The sequence below is a fragment of the Mus caroli genome, chromosome 19, assembly GCF_900094665.2.
Source record: "Mus caroli chromosome 19, CAROLI_EIJ_v1.1, whole genome shotgun sequence".
Classification (NCBI taxonomy): Eukaryota; Metazoa; Chordata; class Mammalia; order Rodentia; family Muridae; genus Mus; species Mus caroli.
In genome coordinates, this window is record NC_034588.1 from 9,455,916 (window position 1) to 9,480,894 (window position 24,979).

At 45.0% G+C, this 24,979-nt stretch overlaps 1 protein-coding gene and 8 non-coding genes across 10 annotated transcripts in view; 6 read left to right on the forward strand and 3 right to left on the reverse strand.

The window, feature by feature from the left end:
- Osbp (oxysterol binding protein) overlaps nucleotides 1–2,883 on the forward strand; it is a 28,800-nt gene extending 25,917 nt beyond the window's left edge. For both annotated transcript variants that reach the window (XM_021151572.2, XM_021151573.2), the window contains 2 exons: nucleotides 447–667; nucleotides 752–2,883. In XM_021151572.2, the coding sequence (XP_021007231.1) occupies nucleotides 447–667; nucleotides 752–894 (364 nt within the window). In that variant the 3' untranslated portion in view covers nucleotides 895–2,883. The remainder of the gene's footprint in view (nucleotides 1–446; nucleotides 668–751) is intronic.
- Nucleotides 2,884–12,138: 9,255 nt separating this feature from the next.
- Nucleotides 12,139–12,211, forward strand: Trnaf-gaa. The gene has a single exon. It is a non-coding gene; the product is annotated as a tRNA-Phe (tRNA).
- Nucleotides 12,212–16,095: 3,884 nt separating this feature from the next.
- On the forward strand, nucleotides 16,096–16,168 carry Trnak-uuu. The gene has a single exon. It is a non-coding gene; the product is annotated as a tRNA-Lys (tRNA).
- Nucleotides 16,169–18,625: 2,457 nt separating this feature from the next.
- Trnaf-gaa lies at nucleotides 18,626–18,698 on the forward strand. The gene has a single exon. It is a non-coding gene; the product is annotated as a tRNA-Phe (tRNA).
- Nucleotides 18,699–19,754: 1,056 nt separating this feature from the next.
- On the reverse strand, nucleotides 19,755–19,827 carry Trnak-uuu. The gene has a single exon. It is a non-coding gene; the product is annotated as a tRNA-Lys (tRNA).
- Nucleotides 19,828–21,166: 1,339 nt separating this feature from the next.
- Nucleotides 21,167–21,249, reverse strand: Trnal-uaa. Its single transcript has one exon. It is a non-coding gene; the product is annotated as a tRNA-Leu (tRNA).
- A 421-nt stretch (nucleotides 21,250–21,670) lies between these two features.
- Nucleotides 21,671–21,756, reverse strand: Trnar-ucu. The gene is given in 2 exon segments: nucleotides 21,671–21,706; nucleotides 21,720–21,756. It is a non-coding gene; the product is annotated as a tRNA-Arg (tRNA).
- Nucleotides 21,757–22,014: 258 nt separating this feature from the next.
- Trnav-uac lies at nucleotides 22,015–22,087 on the forward strand. Its single transcript has one exon. It is a non-coding gene; the product is annotated as a tRNA-Val (tRNA).
- Nucleotides 22,088–22,348: 261 nt separating this feature from the next.
- Nucleotides 22,349–22,421, forward strand: Trnav-uac. Its single transcript has one exon. It is a non-coding gene; the product is annotated as a tRNA-Val (tRNA).
- The last annotated feature ends 2,558 nt before the right edge of the window (nucleotides 22,422–24,979 follow it).

Below are 24,979 nucleotides of genomic sequence, written 5' to 3' on the forward strand. Positions count from 1 at the left end.
AACTCACTTTGTAGACCAGGCTGGCCTCGAACTCAGAAATCCGCCTGCCTCTGCCTCCCGAGTGCTGGGATTAAAGGCGTGCGCCACCACGCCTGGCCATCATCGTATATACTTAAACTGCGTCTACAGAAGTAGCCAGATCTTCCCAGGCAGAGGTCTAAATGGAAGCCCAGGCAATAGGAGTGAGGCAGTTGTAGAGTTCACTCTTCCTGATAGGTGGAGATAATTCTGAGTGCAGCTGCTGCAGGCAACTGCTGTTTGAAATGATGCTGGAGAAGGCTGGGAGTGGTAGCATTTAGCTCTCTTTGGGGATTGCCTGATAAGGCTTTAGAGTTTTCCCACTGTTGGCCACTTAGATGCAGGGCAGTGCTCTGAGCCCTTGCTCGCTCGCTCCTTTGGGTTGGTTCAGGCTGTGAGCTGCCTTTCCTCTGTGCTGCTGTTCTCAGGAAGAATGCAGAGAACATGTACTACTTCTCAGAGCTTGCCCTCACTCTCAATGCCTGGGAAGGTGGCACTGCTCCGACGGACAGCCGGCTGCGGCCCGACCAGAGACTGATGGAAAACGGGCGTTGGGATGAAGCAAATGCTGAGAAGCAGCGCCTGGAGGAGAAACAGCGGCTTTCCAGGAAGAAGAGAGAAGCAGAAGCTGCGAAAGCCACGGAAGATGGTAACAAACCTGTCCCCTGCTCGGATTTCTTGATGTGTGGTGTGTGTCCGCTCTAACCTTGCTTTTCATTCTCTTCCCTTGTAGGCACACCACACGACCCCTATAAAGCACTGTGGTTTGAGCGGAAGAAGGACCCTGTCACCAGGGAGCTAACCCATATTTATAGTGGCGAGTACTGGGAATGTAAGGAAAAGCAGGACTGGGGGTCTTGCCCAGACATTTTCTGAAGCAGCTGTAACTCAAAGGAAGAGGGCTGATCGGAGAAGACGGCAGAGGATGTGCGGGAAGGCTGGCAGTTGGGACTCTTACCAAGTGCTTTCCTCAAATTTGTCTGTCTTAACCAATCACTTTTTCCAAATCAATCACCAGAAGCAGACACCCGTGGTGGTGATTGGCTGGTTGCCTTAGCTGATTGACGCTGAAATCGACGTAGTAGATACCCATGTTTGTAAGGGAGTGGTTTAGTGGCTGAAAGTTAGTGTTCCTCTACATCTCAAAGGCAAGTAAGTGTGCTTCCCCCTCGGCCTCGTATGAGATGACGTCATTAACCCTCACCTGTGTTCTGCTCAGCCAAGATCTGCATAAGATTGGGGTTCAGGAGCACTTGGTGCTGTTGAGAGCAAGAACTGATTTTAAAGTTCCTTTAAAAAGAAACACATAAGATTTACCCAGCAGAGGCATCACGCCTAAGTCTCAGTGTATGAAGTGTACTCAACACGTGGGATTGCTGTAACAGGTCGTCGCTCGCGTGTAGATAACTAAGGCTTTGGAGCATCTGCAGGAGAGAGTGTGCTCTAGGGCTTGAATATTGAATTATGTTCTTGGAGAGTTTATCTTCACTTGCATACAATACCCCTCTGCTGTTCTGTCTACTTTGACAGCAACCAGGGGCCTCCTCGGTCATTGATAAGAGGGTCACACTCTCCTCATAAAGGGGTTTTATGGACTCCCTCAGGTGGAGAACCTCTGTAAACACAGGCAGGGTGGGAGAAGACTGCTAGCCACTTGTACCTTCCCAGTCCCTCCTCATCCGTCTTTCGTTGCCTTTCTGGCTTCTGTTTCCTGGCACAGTACCATTTGGGTTTGTGCCACAGTCTGGAGCAAAACATTGCCTGACCCATTCTGTATACTTCAGAATCTTAGAGAAGTTCCTCTGCAACAAATGTTTTCATCTTGAAAGTCCCAGTAGAATGGAGCCACTTCTGGAATAATGTGTTAAATCATCTGTATATTATATATATATATATATATATGTAGAGAAAATCTAATTTTTCCCCCCTTTCCCATGAAGAATCTTGGTTTTTTTTTTTATATCACCTGTCTCCCTGGGACTCTCTCAAGTGCGCGTTAATATGGGTTGGTGCCTCTGCTTTCCATGTTTGAGGGGCATTGCAACCCCAAGCAGGGTCATGTGTGGCAGTTGCTGAGCAGGGACAAGGAGGAAGGTTTGTGTGCCTACCCTGCGGCTGCCTCAGCTCGGCTTTGCTGATCACACGTGGCTCTTGGACAGGAAGTCCTGGTCTTTTTCCTGCCTCAGTTTCCTTCCTTAGGAGGCGTACGGGTAGAAAGTCAAGAGGGTGATTTCTAGCTTCCTTATGTCCCAGCTCAGGCTAAATCCCAAAAAAGTTTCCTTCCAAGGATGAGAGCAAAGAGCGCTCGTGCTCTGTGGGAACTGCTCCTGCTAGCACTGGCATCCTCCCTTTTTCTTTATTAGTTGTAGTTTCCTGTTCAGAAGTGTAACCCTTGTGCAACCCACCCTTGGTTGAGGGTCATAAATTGAGGTGCCTTCCTTGTGTACTTTTTGTTAGTGTTTTTGTTTTTGTTCCTTAACTGTTGAGCCTCAGCCAGTGTGGGTCCTTGGGGAAAATACCATTCCAGAGGAAGCTATCCCTCCAGGGAAATTGGATTTTACTGGATAAATTAGTACTTTCAGTCCTTCCCCACCGACTCTCCTTCCTTAGATAAAATGATCAAAGATTGAGCACTAGGGAATTTCCTCCTAAGAAGGCTTCCCCAGCACAAGGGGTTACTCCAGGGAGGCCCATAAAATGGGCGCCATCTCGGAGGCTTTGGATAGAATGGAAATTTCCCAAGGAACCTCTGTGCTTTCCCCTTTCCCTCTATCTGCACTACATTTCTAGCTTGATTCCCAGATCCCTGCTAATGGAAGAAGCTTAGAAGTCCTGAAGATGGAATAAAGTCACATGAAAGCAAAATAAGACTATATATATATATTTTCAGTTTTTTTGCCTTATTGCTTTTTTTCAAAAAAAAACTACTAAATTAAATAATTTTTAAAAAGCTATATTGTCTGATTTGCTTCTACTCCTAATAGTCAGGAAATAGTGGTGGACAGAGGGAGAGCTGGCCAGTGGTGATTTGTTCTGTGTGGGAATTTTATGTATATGAGTGTTTGGCGTGAGAGTAGTGTGTATGTGTACTGTGCATGCCTGGTGGCCACAGCGGCCGGATGAATGTGTGGAAAGGTGAATCACCATGTGGGTCTGGGAACCAAACTGAGGGTCTCTTGCAGAGCAGCAAGTGCTCTTAGTGGCTAAGCCATCACTCAAGCTCCTATATTCCAGTTCCTCACCATCGTTCCAGGTTCATGGGCAGAAGAATAGCCTTAGCATCCCTAATACCTTTCAGTGTGACATTTGTCTTACACAGAGAAACATAACTAGTGTTTCTGATTCTGGGGCTGCTTCCCTTCAAAAATGTACAGATAGAGGATAGAGCTTAGGGGGGAGAGGGCTTACCTAACGTGTGCCTGCCTGGCCTGGATTCAATCCCCAGCCCTGAAAAGTAAAATAATAATAGTAAAAGCTAAATTCTCAAAATTCTTAGCTGTTTGATGTATGGGTTCAAAGGTTTAAAGACCTTCATTTGAAGGGGCATGCCTTTCATTCCAGCATTCAGGAGGCTGGGCCAAATTCCCCATGCCCAGGAGCTTAAGTCTGGGTAACTTGAGGAAAGTCTTATCTCAAAAAAATATGTAAAGACAAGGAGTGGTGGTGTAGGCAGTCCCAGGGGACGCAGGATCGTCACAAGCTTCAGACCAACCTGAGATACATAGCTCCTGTCTCAAGAGCAAAACCACCTTTTTTTCAAGTAATGACACCATTTTCTGTTTTCCTCTGCAAAAGTCCAGGCAGGGGAAGAGTAGGGTATAGGCCTAGAGAGCCCTTCAGTCAAAGAATACAGCAAAGGACCCTGCCCACGAGCCCTGAGTGTGTGGTATAGAGAGCTGAGAGGAGCTCAGCATTCTCTGGACCACACAACGTTAGGAGGAAAATGTTAGGATTATTCTGACAGTGAAAAAAAAGGCACTTAGACTACATTTCTCAGGGTCACAGAGCGGATTGGTTGGTCAGTGTTGGAATTCAAAGCTGGGTGTGCTTAACCAGAGTTTCTGACCTCTGTTAGCCACCCTGTACCTAGGGAGGAGCATTGCCTTGGAAGTGGTTCTGAGTTTTCCCAGGTGATGATCTCTGGCTGTGTGTCACGTCCTGCTGCTAAAGTGCTTGACTGTCTTCACAGGCCTGGATGGCTAGTGCTCTGCCCCAAAGACTGGAGTTTTCAGATCTCAAGTCAACAAAATAAGCTGTGTTATCAGAGATTGTTTTTGTACCAGGTTTGGAGAAACCACCTGATTATTACTACAAGATTGGATGTTAAATTTTGTAAAGTGTTGTTATTTTGTTTCCTGGCAAGGTGGAAAGCAGAGCAGTAGGTTTGAGGCATTCCTGACAGTTCTGTTAGATCTCAAGCACCATCAGTTTAATTCCAACATTAGGGACAGTCAAACAGCAACAATGTTTAATGATCCCTCTCTGATCTAATGACATGACCTGGAATGTGGATCCTGAGGGTCAGGATCCAACATGATTCAACATTATGACTCACCAAAATTTCAAATCAATACATTCAGAGACCTTTAAAGTCCAAAACTTAGGGAAATACAGGCTTTCACCACAGATGGTTCACCATGCTGTCTTGGGTAAATAGGAGTGAGTTTGGCATTTACCATTCTGTTTGAATTCCCCAGCCTTCATTTCCACAGAGTTGAGAAGCAGCAGTTTTCCGACCTGTGGGGCAAGAAGAGATGACACTGAGGAGGAAGCCAGGCAGCCACTGTTCCCTACAGTTGAAAAGGACTAAGGACCGAGCCTTCCAGAACTCTCAGTCTGTGGCATGCCAAGCAGTGATAGCAAAAGGAACCACAGCCGTATCAGTAACCTCAAGCAAGAGGGTGTACCTACCGGAGCACTGCTTGTACCACAACACTGCGGACTTTATACCCCAGGATTCCCAAGTTCTCCCAGGAGGACTATGCACTATGCAAAGGCCATGGTCCTTACTCCACAACATTAGCCAGATCTTGAAGGAGGCATGTTTCTATCGGCTTTTTGCCGACAGTACAGTCTCCAACATGATGACCTAGGTGCTTCTCCTCTGTTTATAAAAAACAATCACATACACACATTCAACAAACTTGTTCATCGGCCCATATACTTCAAGGATTTCCACTAGAGGGTCAGTAAAATAAAGTCTCAAAGAGTGACACAGAAAATCTTCAGATTTGGTTCATTATAGATGTACATTTTATGGAACAAAATTCAGAACCTCCAGGAATGGTGAATCCCAGTGAATCCTAGCCATGGGGACATGGAGATGAAAGGATAGTCCAAGGTCATTGTTGGCAACATAGTGAATGTGAGGCCAGCTTGGGTCTCATGAGACCCTGCCAAAAACAGTATGAAACACACTTGTCTACCCTTCTTTCCCCACTGGAAGCATTCTGAGCCTTGTGTAGTTTCTGAAGCTCCTGTTGTAAACCATAGTCCCACCACCCTTACAAATCACAGCTGCTTTGGTCATTGTTCCATCAGGAAAGGAGCTGAGTGGTCACACGAGGGGTCTTCAAAGGACAGATCCTAAAGAGCTCCAGGGCTGTGGGTCCAGAATGCCACTGAGTGTGTGTACACGGCCTGGGGTTTGACAACCAGCACTGTGATCAATTAATTAGAATCCTCCATAAATAGCCTGTAGAGGTTATGACCTCTGAGCTTCACCAGGTGAGGTTACTAAACACAAGTTCATTTTAGAATATGGCTGGAACATTTTCTTTGTCCCATTCACTCAACCTCATTCATTAAGCATTTACCTGAGCCTGATATCTAACTGATTTGGAATACAAATAGCAGAAAAGAGATTAAGTAAGCAGCCAATTGCAATCAAGCTTGACAGGTGGTGTGAGGCACTGTGGCCTGTAGGGAGCTGGGAGAGAGTGAATGGAGGCATGTCAGGAGTCTTCGAGAACTAGAAGAGCTGTGATTGCAAAGCTAAGTAGGCATTGGGGAAAGGGTGATGCAAGGGTGATTGCACAGAGAGAAGAGCAAGGTCCAGACAAGCATCCTCCATGGAGCAGTGGCTTCATGTATTGCTAGATTAAAGTCAAGGCATTCACCACCAGCCTTGTGGAGGTGGGAGGGGGTCTTTGCTCAGCTCACTAGCCCATTACCATTCCTGGCAGTGCTTTTTCCTTTCCTGGGAAGCTATTTTTATTTCTATACCTAGACTAGCTTTTGTTTGTTTGAGACTGGGTCTCCCTGTGTAGCCCTGACTATCCTAGAGTTCTCTATGGAGACCAGAATGGCCTCAAACTCAGAGATCCTTTTGCCTCTGCCTCAAGTGCTGGGACTAAAGGTGTTTGCCACCCCCTCACCCCCACAAGCCTTCCGTGGCTAACTTAACAGTACATGACTTTTCTTTCTACCTCTCCTTGTGGTAGCTGCTAGTATTCTCACTTAATCTGTACTGTTTTTCTCGTAAGTGATAGGAAACTTGTCCTCAAGCTTAAAAGAAAAAAGGATGCTGGGCAGTGGTGGTACATGCCTTTAATCCCAGGACTTGGGAGGTTCGAGGACAGCCTGGTCTACAGAGTGAGTTCCAGGACAGATAGCCAGGGCTACACAGAGAAACCCTGTCTCGAAAAAAAACCCAAAAATAAAATAGATAAATAAATAAAACACTGAGCAAGTTGCTGAAGGAGGGTATGGCTCCACCCACAGAAGGCTTTATGTGCTTTTAGAAGAAGCCCTGGCTTTTGTTTTTAACTAGTAAAAAGCAGGATATTGGCTATGCCGGGGCCTAGCAAACACAGAAGTGGATGCTCACAGTCAGCTATTGGATAGATCACAGGGCCCCCAATGGAGGAGCTAGAGAAAGTACCCAAGGAGCTAAAGGGGTCTGCAACCCTATAGGTGGAACAACAATATGAACTACCCAGTACCCCTCGGAGCTCCTGTCTCTGGCTGCATATGTATCAAAAGATGGCCTAGTTGGCCATCATTGGAAAGAGAGGCCATTGGTCTTGCAAACTTTATATGCCCCAGTACAGGGGAACGCCAGGGCCAAGAAGTGGGAGTGGGAGGATAGGGGAATGGGGGACTTTTGGGATAGCATTGGAAATGTAAGTGAAGAAAATACCTAATTTAAAAAAGAGAGAGAGAGAAAAGCAGGATATTGGATTTCAGGTAGAAAAAAGTTTATGAATAAGATCAGTTAAGAGGCTGGAGAGGAAAGATGAGAAGCAGAGGCATTCTAAGGGGGATGAACAGCCCATGGGATGAAGACTAGAAGGTAGAGAGGGGACGATTTTGCAAGTCTCTGACCTAGGAAACTCAGATGGAAGATCAAGTGTCCCGGCTAGTTGTATGCCAGCTTGACACAAGCCAGAGTCACCTGAAAGGAGGGAGCCTCACTTGAGATAATGCCTCTGTAAGACCTATATGTAAGGCATTTTTTTAAACTAGTGATTGATGGGAGAGAATGGTGCTATCCTTGAGCTAGTGGTCCTAGGGTCTATAAGAAAGCAGACCGAGAAAGTCACAGGAGCAAGTCAGTAAATAGCACCTCTCCATGGCCTCTGCAGCAGCTCTTGCCCCTGTTTCCCGCTCTGTTTGAGTTCCTGTCTCACTTCAATGATGAACAGTGACATGGAACTATAAGCCAAATAAACCCTTTTAGCCTCAACTTGCTTTTGGTCATGGTGTTTCATCACAGCAATAGAAACACTAAGACAGATAGTAGTAGGAATTCTGAAATGAGAGAAGAAAGGAGTCAGTGGTTAAGAGGACTGCTCTTGCAGGGGACCCGAATTCTACTTCTAGCGCATACCTGCCTCGAACTACATACAACTCAGTGGATCTGATGTTCTTTGCCCTCACATGAATGCTTCCACACACAGTTACAAACATGCATACATAACTAAGGAATAACAATTTGGGGAATTGTAACACACCCTTAACCTTAACATTAGGGGGACAGGCAGAAGGATTAGAATTCAAGGTCATCCTTGGCTGTTTCAGTGAGTTCAAAGCCAGCCTGGCTTATATAATTCTGGAATTCCAAAAATAAATAAATTAATTAATTAAAAAAAAAAAAAAGGGAAGACAAGAAGAAAAAACTTTGAAAGAAAACCAGGTATGCTTTGGTATCACCTGTGGTGATATCAAAAAATGTATTTTTTAGATCTACTATTACCCAGAATAGCCTCCAATTTTTCTATGTACCCCAGACTGCCTTCAAATTCACTACATAGCTAACGATGACCTTGAATTCCTGGTCTTTCCTCCTCCACCTTCCCAATCCTGGAATTACAGGCATGTATCCTGGTGACCTGTTTTGAGACACAATTTTAAACATGGCTCTTCTATGTAGTCTGAGAACTAAGACCAAGGGAAACCACAGATTAAATCATTTGGCCAACTCTAAAAAAACAAATCAAACAAGCAAGATTATATATATACAGAATATACTCTGCAGAGATTCTGATTCAACTGAGGAACTGAGGGTAGACTAGTATATATGTAATAATTGTACTATGTAGTTAGTGCCATTATATCTTAAATATGACTATGAAGGAATCGACTTGCCCTGAATCCCAGGCAAGCATCTGGTCAGGCTAGGATTTAAGTTACCCTTTGTCATGTATACCCGAAGCCTATGCAGCTAGCAGTGGCTCTTCCTTGCAGCACACCTAATTACCATATATGTGGTGCCTTAAAGCAAGGCCTGTTTATGAGCTCAGTCCTGGAGGTGAGGAGTCTCACACCACATAGCTGGCTTCTTTGTTCAGGGTCTCATGAGAAGATAAGAAGATGTGGTTGAGTTCTTATCTGGAGGCATATTAGGGAAGTCTCCTTTCACATTTATCCTTGCTGGCATCCTTCATCTTCTTTTTGTGGTAAAGAAACAGTTTCCTTGTGAATTGTCAGTGAGGAGCTCTTCTCATCCCAGGGGCTACCTGTATTCCTTATCATGTGGTCTCCAACTCCAAGTCCAGAGAGCTTTACAACCTTGCCATCTTTAACTGAGTTTCTTCTGCACGAAGCTGGAGGACCCCATGCTGGCCAGACAGTCTGTGTTGTGACAAATACCAGAGAGAAGCATGTAAGGGGAAGAAGGGTTTATTGTAGTTCATGGCGTCAGTCCATAGTTAGTCAGCTCCGTGGCTTTGGGCCAGAGGGAAGGCAGAACATCACTACTGAAAGAACATGATGGAACAAGGTAACCAGAAAGTGTAGTGGAGTAGCAGGAAGGACCAGGGTTAGGAAATGTCCCTTTCTTTCCCTCCCTTGAGTGATGCACTTCTTCCAAAGGCACACCTTCCATAATTTACCACCAGTTAATTACCTATTTAAATTTGGAATCTTTCAGTTGCTTAAACCTGTGATTAGGTGGTGATCTCCTATAGAAACAAGCTCACGGACTCAGAGTGTACCCTTTGGGCATCTTTCAGTGGGATCCAGCTGACCAGCAAGATTAACCGGCATGGCACCTCTTTCTCTCTCTGCTCCCAGTGCTTGCTCTCTCCCTTTCTGCCCTTCTTTCGTTCCCCCACCCCCACCCTCGTTCTCTGCTTTCAAGGCTCTGCTCCCCTCTGTCTGCCTCTACCCCTTATCTGGAAAATAAAAGGGCTAGCCATCACAAAACCCTCTATGAATAATAGAAAATCGAATATTTTAGAGTCACATGTGCTGTTTAGGATAATCTAACCATAAGGGGGAAATCCTGCCATAATGGTCCCATTGATTTTTGTAGTGTTCTTTCTTAGGGTGGTGGTGGTGGTATCTGGAAGGTTTGGAAGGTGGTCATTATTTTAGGATTTTTCCTACTACAACTACGTAGAGAAAGCAAAATGTTGATGTTTCAACGAGACTGCTGGGTCTGCAAAACCCTTACCTGCATTTAGTTGAGGCATGGCATGGCAGCTCTATACTGGATGGGAAAAAGCAAAGCAAAGCAAAGCAAAGCAAAGCAAAGCAAAGCAAAGCAAAGCAAAGCAAAGCAAAGCAAAGCAAAGCAAAGAAGCAAAGCAAAGCAAAGCAAAGCAAAGCAAAGCAAAGCAAAGCAAAGCAAAGCAAAGCAAAGCAAAGCCAGGACATGACTGTTTCTAGATATAGTGGGGAAGAAAGTTTATTGTAGATAACAGGGAAGCATAGCCAGGCAGCGACATCTGGGAGAATCCCAGAGTGGACATGACCCTGAGCCTTGTGAGGAGAGCGAGGAGAGGTAAGAAGAGGGGAGAGGGGAGGAGAGGGGAGGGGAGGGGAGGAGAGGGTAGGGGGGAAGGAGAGGGAGAGGGAGAGAGGGGCGGGGGTGGGCAGGTATGCCACCCTGGAGGACCTGGTAACAGGTAGGGACAGAGAGATGCTGTGAGAACCTGGAGGCCAGTATTTGCTTTGTTATGTTAAATGGGCATATCGTTTTTTGTCCCGCATATTGTTTTGTCCCAGGTTTGGGACCCTATGTACACCTGGGATGTACTCTTCCCTCAGTCTCTTGAAAAAGGCTATCTGGAATCTCTCCCTACTTTTTGTACATCCTAAACAAGGTTATCTGTTTACTTCACAGTGCAATAAGCTCATGTTCTCCTTTCTTATGAATCAACTTAGTGTGAAACACTGGATTATTCTAGCTAGCTTTAGGGAACTTAAGTCACTTTCAAATGAAATGCATGCAAGGAATGTACAGCTGTGAAATGGGAGACAGGTGGGGTAGACCCAGCTTGTTAGGGATAGCATTAACTCACAGCTGACTTCTCCGAGTTTGAAAGGGTCCTGCAACTCCTACTGCGGTAACACGGAGTCTGGATCATGTGAAGAGTTTGCAAATGGCAAGTGTGTGTGAGTGTATGTGTGTGTGTAAGTGTGTGTGAGAGAGTGTGTGTGTGTGTGAATATGTGTGTATGAGTGTGTGTGAGAGTGTGTGTGTATGTGTGTGTGAGAGTGTGTATGAGAGTGTGTGAGTGTGTGTGAGAGTGTGTATGAGAGTGTGTGAGTGTGTGTGAGAGAGTGTGTTTGTGTGTGTGTATGTGTATGAGTGTGTGTGTATGTGTGAGTGTGTGTGAGAGTGTGTATGAGAGTGTGTGAGTGTGTGTGAGAGTGTGTATGAGAGTGTGTGAGTGTGTGTGAGAGAGGTGTGTGTGAGTGTGTGAGTGTGTGTGAGAGAGGTGTGTGTGAGTGTGTGTGTGAATGAGTGTGTGTGTTGTTAGTGGAAATCAAACAGGGCAGCTCACATTCTAGTTCTTCCCATCCTTTTCCAGACATTTTGTAAATATATCTGACATTTAAACTGATATCTGTAAAAATATACCAAACCCAAAACTCAAAATAAATTGAAGGTCACACCTTAACCTTTTAAAATTGGCTTCCCTCAAAAAAAAAAAAAAAAAAAAAAAAAAAAAAGGCTGGAGAGATGACTCATCAGTTAAGAGCACTGACTGCTCTTCCAGAGGTCCTGAGTTCAATTCCCAGCAACCACAGGGTGGCTCACAACCATCTGTAATGGGATCCAATGCCCTTTTCTGGTATGTATGAAGACAGTGACAGTGTAGTCACATTAAAAAAAATCTTTTAAAAAAATTAGTATGTGTGTATCTAATCATTACAACAGTGTTTTACATCAAGAAATCTGTGTGTGTGTGTGTGTGTGTGTGATGTGTATGTGTGTGATGGATGATGTGTGTGTATGTGTAACTGTTGTACCTATACAGTCAATTCTGTGCATGAATTAATAAGCATGCAATTGTAATTACAATCTCAAAATTGAATTACAAGCTCAAAAATTCATGATTTGGACTGTGGCTATAGCTCAGTATCCGAGCACCGCCTAGTGTATGTGAGGCCCTAGGCAATATTCATTACTTTAAAATGTTTTTTGAGTTTTAAAAAAAATTGAGTATTTTTTTTAACGGAGAGAAGCAAATTGTCGGATAATTAAAAGACGTCACTTGAGAAGCAATGGATCTCAGGTAGTAAATGGGATCCTAAAGAAAGATAAACAAAGTAGTAAAAAAACTTCGTTACTTTTGTACATTCTTGGCTAAACTTAGCTAACTTAGTACCGCAAAAATGTATTTCCTCATTATAATTACCAGATTTAAAAAAACCTCTCCAAGCACAGCCGAAATAGCTCAGTTGGGAGAGCGTTAGACTGAAGATCTAAAGGTCCCTGGTTCGATCCCGGGTTTCGGCAGTGATTTTATATGGCAACACAACCACGTGTATCTAATTGAATTCCACTTGTCGTGTAACTTACCCTTAGAAACTTACTCCCTTCTGTACACATCTGTGTCTTTACCTTACTTCTTACCCGCTGAGGTCAGCAGTGTGTCCGCAGCTGCGAGATTTGGGGCTCCAGCTCAGGCTCCTCCTAGGTTGTGGCTGAGCTGGATCCTACAGCCCGATGGTTCAGAAGCTCAGGTTACAGTCTGGCCCCTTTTTGCGCAGAGGCTTTGTCCATCTGAGCTAACAATAAGCAGGACCCGCAGACAAGTCATGGATGGAGTGCAGAAATCGAAGGAGTCCTTTTCTGGTTTAGGTCTACTCTAGCGTTATCACTCCAAATGAAGCACTCCCGATTAAATGTGATTAAATGTGATTAAATGTGAATTTCAGAGAATAAGCCGTGTCCCAAATTTTGCGAGGAACATATAAAGCAAGTATCGTTGTTTCCGTGAAATTCGGTTGTAACTGGGTGCCCTGTATTTTCATTTGCCACATTGAAAACCACCATTACACAGCCTCCTGTCCCAGTTCAATGTTCATTCACTTTGTGTCCCAGCAAAGATATCCAGATACCAAGCACTGGAGATAAACTGACTTAAGCTGACCACCTAAGTTCTACCGGACTGTGGTAGGAAACAAGAGATTCTGAAGGCTTTGGATTGGATTCTAATACAAAACAACAGACAAACCCAAAACGTGCTACGGTGATGCGTCAAGCAATGAAGCAACGCTCAGTGGAGTAAGCAGAGCCTCCCGTGTAGTCGGGTACCAGGCTGAAGCACGGGCAGAGAAGAATCAGATTCAACAAACCCCCGAAGCTTCCGGTAAACCGACTCTTACACTTCCCAACCTGTTAGTCTGCCAAGAGGCTAGACGATAAGGGCCTTATTCACCACATCATTAGGTTCTTGGATGGAAAGATGAGTCTCGGTCAGAGACTCTTGAAACTCAAATGATGGCTAGAAAAAAATCAAAATGGCCATCCAATAAACTGGACAGTTCAAACTTTGGATGATGGACGTCACATGAGTCGTGAGTAGTTTTATGTGTCAAGTTGGCTGTGTGATAGTGACTGGTTAAACACCAGTCTAGATGTTATTGTGGAGTGTGTGTGTGTGTGTGTGTGTGTGTGTGTGGTGTGCTTTTAAAAGAGATAACAGGGTCAGCAAAATGGCTGAGTTGGTAAGGTGCTTTCTGCCAAGCCTGATGATCTGGCCTTATTTCCCAGGTTTCACTTGGTGGAAGGAGAAAACTGTACTCTACCCCTCACATAGGCACTGTGGTATGTGTGCACCCCCCCCCATCCATGCATAAATAAATGTAACTTTAAAAAAGTAAAAACTAGAAATAATATTCAATTCAGCCCACTTCAAGCAAGGCCCATTAGTCTCCGTATGTGGTTTGCTCCATGCGCTCATTTGAAGCCCTTAAGAGCAAACATGAATTTCTAATGAGAAAGGAATTCTAAAACCTCCTGTTCAGGAATACCTGCCTGACTGCCCTGCTCCTGTGCTTGGAATTGAGACTGCTTCATTACATCCAAGAATTTGCAGCTCTTTAGACTGCCAGCCTGCCCTGCAAACCTTTCCTTTTTTCTTTTTCTTTTTAATTTTTGAGGATATCCTATATGCATACAATGAAATATGATCATACCCATCCCCCATTTCCCTTTCCAACTCTATATCCCTCCAACCCATTCCCACCCAAGTTTTCACCTCTCTCTCTCTCCCTCCCTCCCTCCCTCCCTCCCTCCCTCCCTCCCCCATCCCTCCCCCATCCCTCCCACTCCTGACATAATTTGAAAATGTTTAAAAAGAAACACTCTGCTTGTGGACGTTGTACATCGTGGTGCGGAGCCTAGTGCGCACCACGATGTACAACGTCCACAAGCAGCTCTCCCTCCCTCCCTCCCTCCCTCCCTCCCAGTAAGTCCAGTGGGTTGTGTGCATAGTGTGAGGGGCACTAGAGCATGCACTAGAGCATGGGAACCCTCCTAGTGACCACATCCTCAGTGAGGTTTGATTTCCCCTCCTCCAGCAAGAACCCACTGCTGATTATTTCAGTGTGGTGTGGGGCCTGGAGATCACCTACCTGTCTGGCATGGGATTTTAGGCTGTCTTGATTTGGTGCAGGCCTTGTGTAGGTAATCACCGATGCAGTGAGCTCATGAACTTGATAGCCAGGCTATGTTCAAGAGATAGCATTCTGAATTTAAAACACCCACAACTGTTTGAACTAAATTCTTAAAATATATCTCTGCTTCCAATTCTGTCTCTGTGTCCAACCAGTTCTGGGGATCTGGAGCAACCTGACAGTTTGCTTCAGCATCTCTTGCACACAGGTAAGGGGAAGGTTGGGATCTTTTAATAAAATGGGCGTCATTCATGCCTAAGGAATGTTGCACCTTTGCCCTGGCCATGTTTCAGCCAGAGGTGGAGGGAGGAAACGGGTGAGAAGCACGGTGACCCAAGCAAGAAGGGCATAGAAGACAGCTGAATGACCTCACTCAACTTAGAAGGCATAGTTTAGATGCCTTTATCCACCCACTCTGCAGGATGAAGCTTTGCCAGCTGACACAGGGAGCACCCCAGGGAAGATGGCACTTCATCTAGTCTCCAGTGTGTAATAGGGAGGAGACCACGTCACGCCCAAACATACTGCTTCGGCATAAGGGTTATTTTGAGTCTGGAAATTAAGCAACCAATGCAAAGCAGGACATACATGCACAAAGGTTTCTCTCCTCCCCTCTCTATCTCGAAGGACAAAGGTTGGACAACTAAAGATAAACTCTTATTGGCTTGCAGATTGCACCAGAGGAATCTACCCAGCAGACTTCCTTAGCTATCTTTATCTTCCATTAATTTCCTATATATCTACGTTCCCACGATGTGTTCTTCTGGAGACACGAGGTCCTTTCCCTTTTTCTTGTCACTCATCCTAAAATATTTTATTATTATTAATTATTATTATTTCTTGTTGAAGGTGCTATATATACTAGAACTTAGGGCCGTTCCTTGAAGAATCACCCACTCTCTGGGTATCTCTCCCGTGTCTCTGTGGAATTCACGTGTTAATACACTTGTTTTTTCTTGCTTTTTCCTTTTGTTAAAAGAACGTCATCTGAGAAAGCAGCAAAACAGGGATTATTTTTCCTCTTTCCCACGTGTTTGGGAATAAGGAACAGAAAGGGGGGTGACATTCTATTTGGTAAGAGAAGAGCAAAGGCCCAGAGGACTGAACGACTGTAGCAAGATATGCTATAAAAATAAAATGCTATGTTATCAGAGAGGAGCGAGTAGGTACAGAGAGCCCCTGGCGTAGAAGCTGCGCGTGCGCAAAGTCGGGCTCCTGACCGCAGCAAGTGGGGGCGGGGGTTGGTTAGGCTGGGACTTCTGGTATGATAGGTGGGCTCCTCTTAGCTGTTGTGTTGCGTACTTGTATTTGTTTGACCTGGGCACCCAGGATGGGTAGGAGGAATCGAAAATTGTGTGTTGAAAGAAAGGGCGTCCTGATGGCATAACCCCTGGTTTCAGTTTGAGTTTAGGGAAAGAAACGTGTAGTGTGGCAACTGTTAGCAAGTGGCTTCTGCTCACTTCATACACTTGCACAACTCAGGGTTCACAGTGAAGGGAACAACTTCTAAGTGAAAGGCATAATTAAGAAGCCTGTATCCAGACGATAGGCAAACGCACCACTCCATAAATCCTTTTTGTTTTCTTCCCGCTTTCACGTGATCTCTACCTAGAAATTATACGAGACACAAAGGAGGGGCCTAGTAATCCTTTACATTAATAGTAGCACAGAAAAAGTAATAGGAGTCTTCACATACAGAGCTGACACTGTCAGCCGTGAGCCCGGATAGCTCAGTCGGTAGAGCATCAGACTTTTAATCTGAGGGTCCAGGGTTCAAGTCCCTGTTCGGGCGCTGCCAATTTTCTTTTAAAAAGTAATTAGGACAATTACATTTAGGGTGCCAGACATGTCTGGTTAAAGAAAGAAATGTTAAAATTCTGGCGAGCACACCACAAGCTCGACGCATTCTTGGGAAGGAGCTCGAAAGTTCGAGATTCACGCCAGCAACCGCTTTGCCTCGGTCACGTGCGCGCGGCTGCCTCTCGGTTTCCCTATATTTGTCCTACCCCGTTCTCAGGAAAAAAAGCTTCTCTGGGAACTGAAACCCCACCTAGAGCAGCTTGCCTCTTCACACCAGGTTCAACTTCTCCTGTTATGAAAAGTGCTCCTGATAACTGGGAGATGATGAAGCCGAGGTAGAGATGTCTGTTAGTGGGAAAAGGGGGCACTTAAGGGCTGGTCTAAAAAAGAGTCAGTGCACATCCACGTCAAATTCATACAGTCTCATCCATTTTCTTGCAGGATTTTTAAGAACTTGGCTTGTAAACACAATAAGTTTGCAAGCCCTGAGGTGAAATAGTTTTCTCTGGGAGGAGAAGACACCGCTTGTTTAATACAGATTGAGTCTTCCTTGATTCAGGTGGGCTGTGAATGAAGCCGGCCTCCTCAATCGATGGGGATGCGTACAGAATGAGACAGGCGCCCTCTAGGGACAGCAAAGATGGAGGTGAAACTCGAGAGTGAGGCCCGGTCTTCACCGGGTTCACAAGGACGCTTCACGCAGGGTCCACACCGATCCCGCAATGACCGCCTCTTCCTCACTGACAGCCTTCTCAGAAGTAAAGGGATAGTTATCGTGCCTTCTTGTGATAACTAAACGAGCTTAGTAGAATCCACAGGAAAGCTGGTGTTATGTGATAATTACTAAGAGCTTTTACTCTAGTGATGAAATGCAATTCAATCCAATCCAAACAAAAGAAAAACATATACCGAAACGGATGTTTCAAAGAAACATGGACACTCAAAATCACAGGTCTATGGCCCCAAGACTTGGTTGGTTGGTATTTGCTAAAGGAATGGCTCTCGTCACTCACCCAAGGAAGAGGGGACAGCAGGGTGAGATTGGGCTCTCTGAAAGTCACCATGATCTGGATTCTGGGGGAAGAATCATTATTGTCTTCAGTTCTGTGCCACCAAGGCACCCACGAAGTTGTAAGAGTTCTATGTCCCTGGTCACACAGATAGCCCTGGTTAAAGTCAGTAGGTCTCAAAACCGGCAACCAAACCGAAACACAAAACAAATTCAGAATACATGAATGTGGGAGAGAGATTAACTGGTGGGCTGGGAGGGAGACTTGAGAGGCTAAGGGGGTTACAACAATCAGAATGCAGTTCGTATATATGTGAAACCCAAAGTACATATCCGACAAAAGTTGTACAAAGTCATTATCATCGCTCTTCACTCTCATCCTTTTCAGGACAGTCTGGTGCAGAGCACTGACTTCTTCCATTTTACCCTCCTGCTGCCACCTTTCAGCGATAGTTTGCATGCGCCCTTCGCTCGAAGGCGACAAATTAAACACTGAAGTTCATCACGACCCTGACCTTTTAGGCCTCGGGCAAATTTGGGTGATTGAGAGCAAATTGGTTACTGCGTTTAAGAATTATGATCACCCCCCCCCCCCGCCCCAGGACCTGACACTGTTACGGAGGCTATGGAGCACTCATAAAAAGGGACCTTAGCATGAAAGCCTTGCAAAAGACCCAACAAGCAGCTGAAAGAATCAGATGCAAATATTTGCACCCAACCAATGGACAGAAGCTGCTGACCCCTGTGATTGAATCAGGAGAAAGATGGAAGAAGCTGAGGAGGGCGACCCTTTAGGAGGACCCGCAGTTTCAATAAACCTGGACCCCTGAGATCTCTCAGATACTGGACCACCAACCAGGCAGCATACACCAGCTGATATGAGGCCCCCAACACATATACAGCAGAGGACTGCTGGGTCTGGGTTTAGTCAGAGATGATGCACCTAACCCACAGGAGACTGGAGGAGGCCCCAGGGAGTTTAGAGGTCTGGTGGGATGGAGGTGGGGGTGGTGGGGGTGGGTGGGGGTGGGGACATCTTCATGGAGACAGGGGAGCGGGGAGGAGGTATGGGAAGTGGGCCGGGAAAAGAATAAAATCTGGAATTTAAAATTAAAAAAAAAAAAAGAATTATGAGCAAGTCGACCTTCCAGCAGATGTGAGAGATAAATGGGACCGTAAGACCAAGCTATACACACTAGGTACTCTTTGGGACCCTGGATAAAGGGTAGAGAAAGGGTAGAAGCTAAACGAAGGTAACCCAGGACACACCTTGACATGACAGGAATTAATTTTGTTACTGTTCTTAAAACTGCAGAACTAAAAATAGTACACCTTTAAAAATAAAAGTAAAAATTAAAAAATTGGAGGTGAGGTGACCTGAATTTTTTTTTTTTTAACTTTAAATTTCCTTTGGAGTGGGGACGCAAGTCTATCATCTGTGCTGAAATAGCTCAGTTGGGAGAGCGTTAGACTGAAGATCTAAAGGTCCCTGGTTCGATCCCGGGTTTCAGCAAGGTTTTATTTTGTTATTTATGTCTCTGGAATCTGGCTTTCCTTCCCAGCTCCAGTACACAAAAAGAGAGTCAAAGAACAGGATCCTAGCTGGGATACATGGCTCAAAATCTTATATGGTGGAAGCTGACACGTCGACAGAGTATTATGGCTCCAATGGCAAACCAGAAACCGATTGCATCAAAGTTCACCCCGGGGAACCAATGAACTTATTAGGGTTATTTAGAGATCTTGAATGAAGGTTATGGGCAGGAGCATGGGTGACCCCAAAGCAGTCGCATTGCTTGGAACCCAGCCTGGCTCCTCAATGGCCCTGTAATGTGGAGCCCGTTCCACTAATCTCTTCCAGCTGTATGCTCTATCTTCTTTCTGAAGTCTTTGCAGAGTTAGTTGTACATGACCGATGGGGTCGGGGTGATTGGAAATTCAAAGATCCCTTGCCTCCTTTTCTAGGAGAACAATAGTCAGCAAGCTCAGCTGTGATGAGATATAGTTGAACTCACGAAGATGGTGGCAGCTTAGCTCGGGAGATATGCCCGTACAACACATGCCTGCTGCACCAGCTGACCTCTTGGGTCTGTTCCCCCAATCGCCACCTTATGTTGTCCCTTTGCTAAGCTTTCAAGTTTCAATGACAGGTTTGAAGCTAGTCCTGGAAATATTTGCCTACACAGCCAAGTCTCCTGCTAAGTCGGGGCCCATCAGAACGCACAGGAGGCTAAGAACGTGGTCCTAAGTGGAGACTATACATTCTGTGTCTTCATTTGAAATACAGATTTAGTAGCCTAGTTCCCAAGCTTCGCCTTTAATAAGAGGCATCAGGAGACATTCTTGGAGACTACAGATAGTGTTCTTTGGTTGTATACCTATAGATGTTTTGAATACAAAAATCTCACACAATGTCATACAACAACCACTTTCCAAGCAAAACCCAGCCGAATGACGTCTGTTCTCATTCTTACAAATTGCCCCCTTCAAATAAGGGTAGATTTGGTCTCTATTGAAGGTCTTTCACTTATTTAGTGATACCGGAAATATAGGAGCCTAAAACAACTTCCGCCCGAACAGGGACTTGAACCCTGGACCCTCAGATTAAAAGTCTGATGCTCTACCGACTGAGCTATCCGGGCTCTTAGCAGAGTCCTCCTTCCAAGTCTATCCACAGTTAAAATTAGGCCTAGAGTCCTAATTCTTTCTAAGTAGTTGAAAACCTTTAGTCTTTTGCTACTTAAAAAAAAAAAAAAAAAAAAAAAAAAAAAAAAAAAAGAAAAGAAAAGAAAAGAAAAGAAATCACGATAAGCAGTTATGGTGAAATCAAGTATGTCTTTCTCCTCTCTCATCACATGTAGCCTATAAAGATTACAATTACTGGAGGTTTCGATTTTGTGCATTTCACGAGAGGAATGCCCCATATTTTGTATCCTATGGTCAGGCCTCCTGAGCCGTTGGAGACTTTTTTTTTTTTCTGATTCCAGGTTTTTTGTTTGTTTGGCACGCTAGAGCGCCTTGTGGGTGCATAGTTTGGACTGAGGTTTGCATTCGACATTTCTTGAGCGTACACTGAGTTCAGGATCTCGGCAAGCTCGTGAGGCTTGGTCCTGTGTAGGGTCGAACCGACCGCATTCCCTAGCCCCCAGTCGCGCTCTGAGGGACGATTGCAGGTATTGGATAACCGCAAACGAGCTAGGTACTTCTTACAAAGGACTTATGGGACCCTAAACATCTGTCGAGTCTAAGTTCAATTGAGAATGCTAACACTCCTGGAGAGGGGCTGCTTGGCCAGGCGGCCAGTCTCAGAGGAATCAGGAGCCTCAGGCGTGTTACCCTTCGAACCTCTGGACTGACCGCCACGCCCTGCTGGAGAGAGTGTGATTCACAAACGGTGTGGAGTCAGCGCTGGGTGAAGCAGAGCGGGCAGATCCGTGCCGGCTGTCTCCAGCGCAGACCAGAGTGCCAGGCTCCAGGGCAACGAGGCCACTCTTGCTACCTGTAGAGGCGTAACCCGAGCTGCATTCCGTTTAGCCGCTCCCCATCCTACTTTCGAATGCCCGGTGGTTTGCCCAAGTCTGGTTTGATCTTAATAGATGGCCCGCAGAGATGTTTGGTTAGCCGCTGAAGGGTTGCGGGGATATTCAGGCTGCCCTGTCTTTGTGCTCACCGCAGCCTATCTAAAACACGTTCAGATGATTGAGCGTCCTGTTTATTTTTCTGCAGTTTCTCTCTTCTGTCACACCTTACAGTTAAAGACCCTGCTTTTTATTTTTTTCCTTTTAAAATATTTTCCTTATACATTTTAACTTTTAAACTCCCCGCACCCCAGTTCTCTAGCTATCAGAAAGACACTCGGCATGTGGCTGGGTCTGGAACGTTAAGCTGTTGTGTAGTGTTTTTCTCTACCTCATGTCTTCCGCTCTTTGTTTTGGTCCTAACATCTTAGGTGTTAGAAGAATATAAAAGGAAAAACACATTTACCAGAAGTGGGGTTCGAACCCACGCGGATATAAATCCATTGGATCTTAAGTCCAACGCCTTAACCACTCGGCCATTCTGGTACCTGAAAGAACTAGATTTTATTTACCAGCAACTGGAACAATACTGCAAGATTTAAAAGTTTTCAAAGAACCGTAAAATAATTATTTCTTTACTCATATAAAACAAAACAATGAAAAACAAAGTCACAGGGAAGGGAGATTAGTAACCCTGATTATACCTCGCTCATTACTTCATTTCCGCATACAATAGCAATGTGATTGACGCTGGAAAGTGACTGAGAAAGCTCTCTGGTGGTAATAGCAAGATTCCTGATTCTTCTAAGGTGACGGACACAGGAAACGACGGCGATAACTTTCCTTTTTTATTTTAATGGGTACGTCAGGCAGGATGTTTTAATACTCACGGACTTCCGTACACTTTTCCTTCTTCCTAACTCCGATCTTTTGTTCTTGCGTTATAACTCTCTTATTAAAATAAAAGCGACTCTGGTGGGACTCGAACCCACAACCTTTGAATGCCTTCATTTGTCTAGAAGTCCAATGCGCTATCCATTGCGCCACAGAGCCAGGTGTGTTTCTGTCTCCGTACTGTCTACATCAGAGCAGGAGCGTCGACTCCCGGGGGCGGAGCTCTCTCTTCCTCCATTAACCGTGGAGTGTGCAGCCGGAAGCGAGCAGCCGGGAGCGAGCAGAGCGGCGCCACTAGAAACCCCAGGTCCTGTTGGAAGTTTTCTGCGCAGGGTACAAAAACATCTTGATCCCAAGTCCCAGCGTCACCACAGTTCTACATGTAGTTAGTTGATCTGGCTCATGCTCCCTCCGCCCGGTTCCATAGTGTAGCGGTTATCACGTCTGCTTTACACGCAGAAGGTCCTGGGTTCGAGCCCCAGTGGAACCACGTGGTGTGCTAGTTAGTTTTTTCAGGTAGTTATTGCTGTAGCCAGTCTAGGTTATCGAATTTTGTTTCTGACGCATCTAAATGGTACTTTGAAGTCTCCTTTTGAAAGCACCCGTTTGTTTTCGGTGTTGAGAAAAATCTGTGTTAATTTTGAAATACTTCTTTAAGAGCAGATTACAAACTTTTGGTTTTTACCAGACTAGTTTTTAATCAAAGTATTCTATTTTCATTATCCAATCTGAGAAGCCCATAATGGCACGTGGTTCCATAGTGTAGCGGTTATCACGTCTGCTTTACACGCAGAAGGTCCTGGCTTCGAGCCCCAGTGGAACCAATGTAGCTTTTCCTTCCTTATTAAAGCTATTTCAGTGTAATTTTTTTTCCCGGAGAATTTGGGTTTTGTGCGTGAGCTATTGTTGGTCCGCTGGCGTTCTCGGTAGGTTTCCTCCAGCATCCGGAGCCGGTGTGACTGCCCCCTTGTGGCCTCTTCTGGCATGTGCTGGTGAGGGGATTGTGTCTCCTGGTGCCTGCGTGGTTTTCAAATATAGGTCTTGGGTGTCTGATTCGCCTTGGGCCACTTTTAAAAGTTGCTTCCATTGTGTGATGAAGCACGCCTACAATCTCTGCTTTAAAATAATTAAAAAGTTGCTACTATCAGTGCTGATTAATTACAAGCCTGCTGGCCTCATATTGATCTTATTGATATACAAGTACATATTGAGAAATTAATGTCAGGAGCAACGGAAGAGATTAAAAATCCTCCCTTTCATTTTTAATAGTCAGAAGTTTCTTTTGTGACTCCTAGAAGTATCTCATTATTGTTCTGCACAAGTGCATCTCCTTATGGTGCACTAAGTAGCAGAAATTTCACATGGACCGAAGATTTAAACATTAGAAGTGTTTTATTACGTGGTCATCAGGAACAAACAGCACAATTTTTAGAGCGTAATTTCAAAATAAGAACAGACTTTTCCAACCAGAAGATTTAAAAGCCGGTAAATGATAACTAAAAGGATGGCGAATTAAACGGCGTAAAAACTTTCAATTTTTGTATTGGCACTGAATATCAGAAGACAAATAGCAAAGCTGGGAAACGTGTTTGCAAAGCCTGTTCTAGCTCGGGACTGAGATTGGGGTGGGGAGGGTCTCCCTGGCGGGGCTGGGGTGGGGAGGGTCTCAGTGGTGGGACTGGGGTGGGGAGGGTCTCCGTGTTGGGATTGGGGTGGGGAGGGTCTCAGTGCAGTTCAGGCAGGCAATCGCCCACTTTGGTAAAACTGCAGCGTTCGTGAGCGAGAGCGCAGTGACTGTCATGTGCAGAAGGCCGCATCATGTGTTCTTCCTGCTCCCTCTTCAGAGAAGGTCCCTGAACCTTGGGGGTGGGAGGACAGATGAATCACAACCAGCCACTTATCTCAGCACTTGGCTGGTCAACTTCTCTGAGTGTATGGCCGGGGCAGAGTTCCTAGCTAGAGTCTGGGTGTGACCCTTGAGGGAGTTACCTATGTGTTGTGTCCCTGTTTTCCTCTCTGCAAACGTGGGGGATAACCTCTTGTATGATTCTCAGGAGGGTTTGGTGAACTGACTCTCCACCGAGTCAGCACAGACTTAACATCGTTGCTAATACTTGGCACAGTTTGAGAACTGTTTTGGTCTGTTTTCCCTTGTCGACATTTTTTTTTTTTTGTTTTGTTTTTTTTTTTGGAAACTGCTAACTGCCAAATATATCAGATATAGATGAGGTGGACTGATTTCTTTGGCTTCTCTTTTTTCTTTATACTTACACTTTTTCTTTCCTTTTCATGAAATTTCTCTCTCTCTCTCTCCTTTCTGACACAGAGTATCTCTGTATAATCTCTGTCCTGAAACTTACTCTGTAGAACAGACTGAGTTCAAACTCAAAGACCCTCTTGTCTCTGTTTCCTCTGCTGGGATTAAGAGCATGTACCACCACCTCCCTTCTTTGTGAAATTTGAATTAAACTATAACATCACCTCTCTCCTTCCCTGTTCATTCTCCAGCCCCTCTATGTCTCTACCCTCCTCACTCTTTCTGGGGTCGCTGACCTCTTTTTCTGCAATTGTTATTCTCTCTCTCTCTCTCTCTCTCTCTCACACACACACACACACACACACACACACACGCACACACACAGATTTGCACATAAATATATAAATACAACGCTGAGTGTGTTTACTGTTGTTTGTATACCATTTTGGGAGTGACTGCTTTGTCACTGGATAAGCAAATACAGGGAGCCTCTTTCTCTTTTTCTCAGTAGTCATAAGCGGCCTGTAGTTTTTCTGTCTAGGGCTAGAACCCCATCAGATTTTTCCTACCTGAGACTAGTAAGATCTTAGATTTTAGAGGGGAATCTAACGATACCACTTTACCAGGCCAGCATAATTCCTAACCAATTCTAAACACCTGTCTCTATAATCATAGAGTTCTCACCCTTGTCAAAGATGCTTCTCTTTGCAGCAGATGGAGACCCTTACAGAAAACCACAGCTGGTCAAATACAGTAATTAACCGTAGGGACCCCAGCCCCAGTGGATACGACTCCAACACAGCTCTTGCACCTGAAGTTCAAGGAACATCAAAGAACAGGAGACAGAAATCTTGTAAAGGTCAAAGGACCAGGAAGTCTGCTGGGAGATTGCCTCTCCTAGGCAGGACAGGAAAGCCTTGATACCTCCACAGTATGTCTCCGTACACAAGACAATGAACAATGACAATATCAGGTAACATTGTCTTTCCTGTAAGTGTACTTCTGTGTCCCAACTACCCTTTTGATAAGAGAACCAATTATAATGGGTCAGAGTGCATTTTAGCGACTACATCTTAACTTGGACACCTTTCTAAAGGCCCTCTTTTCCAATAAAATCTCAATTTG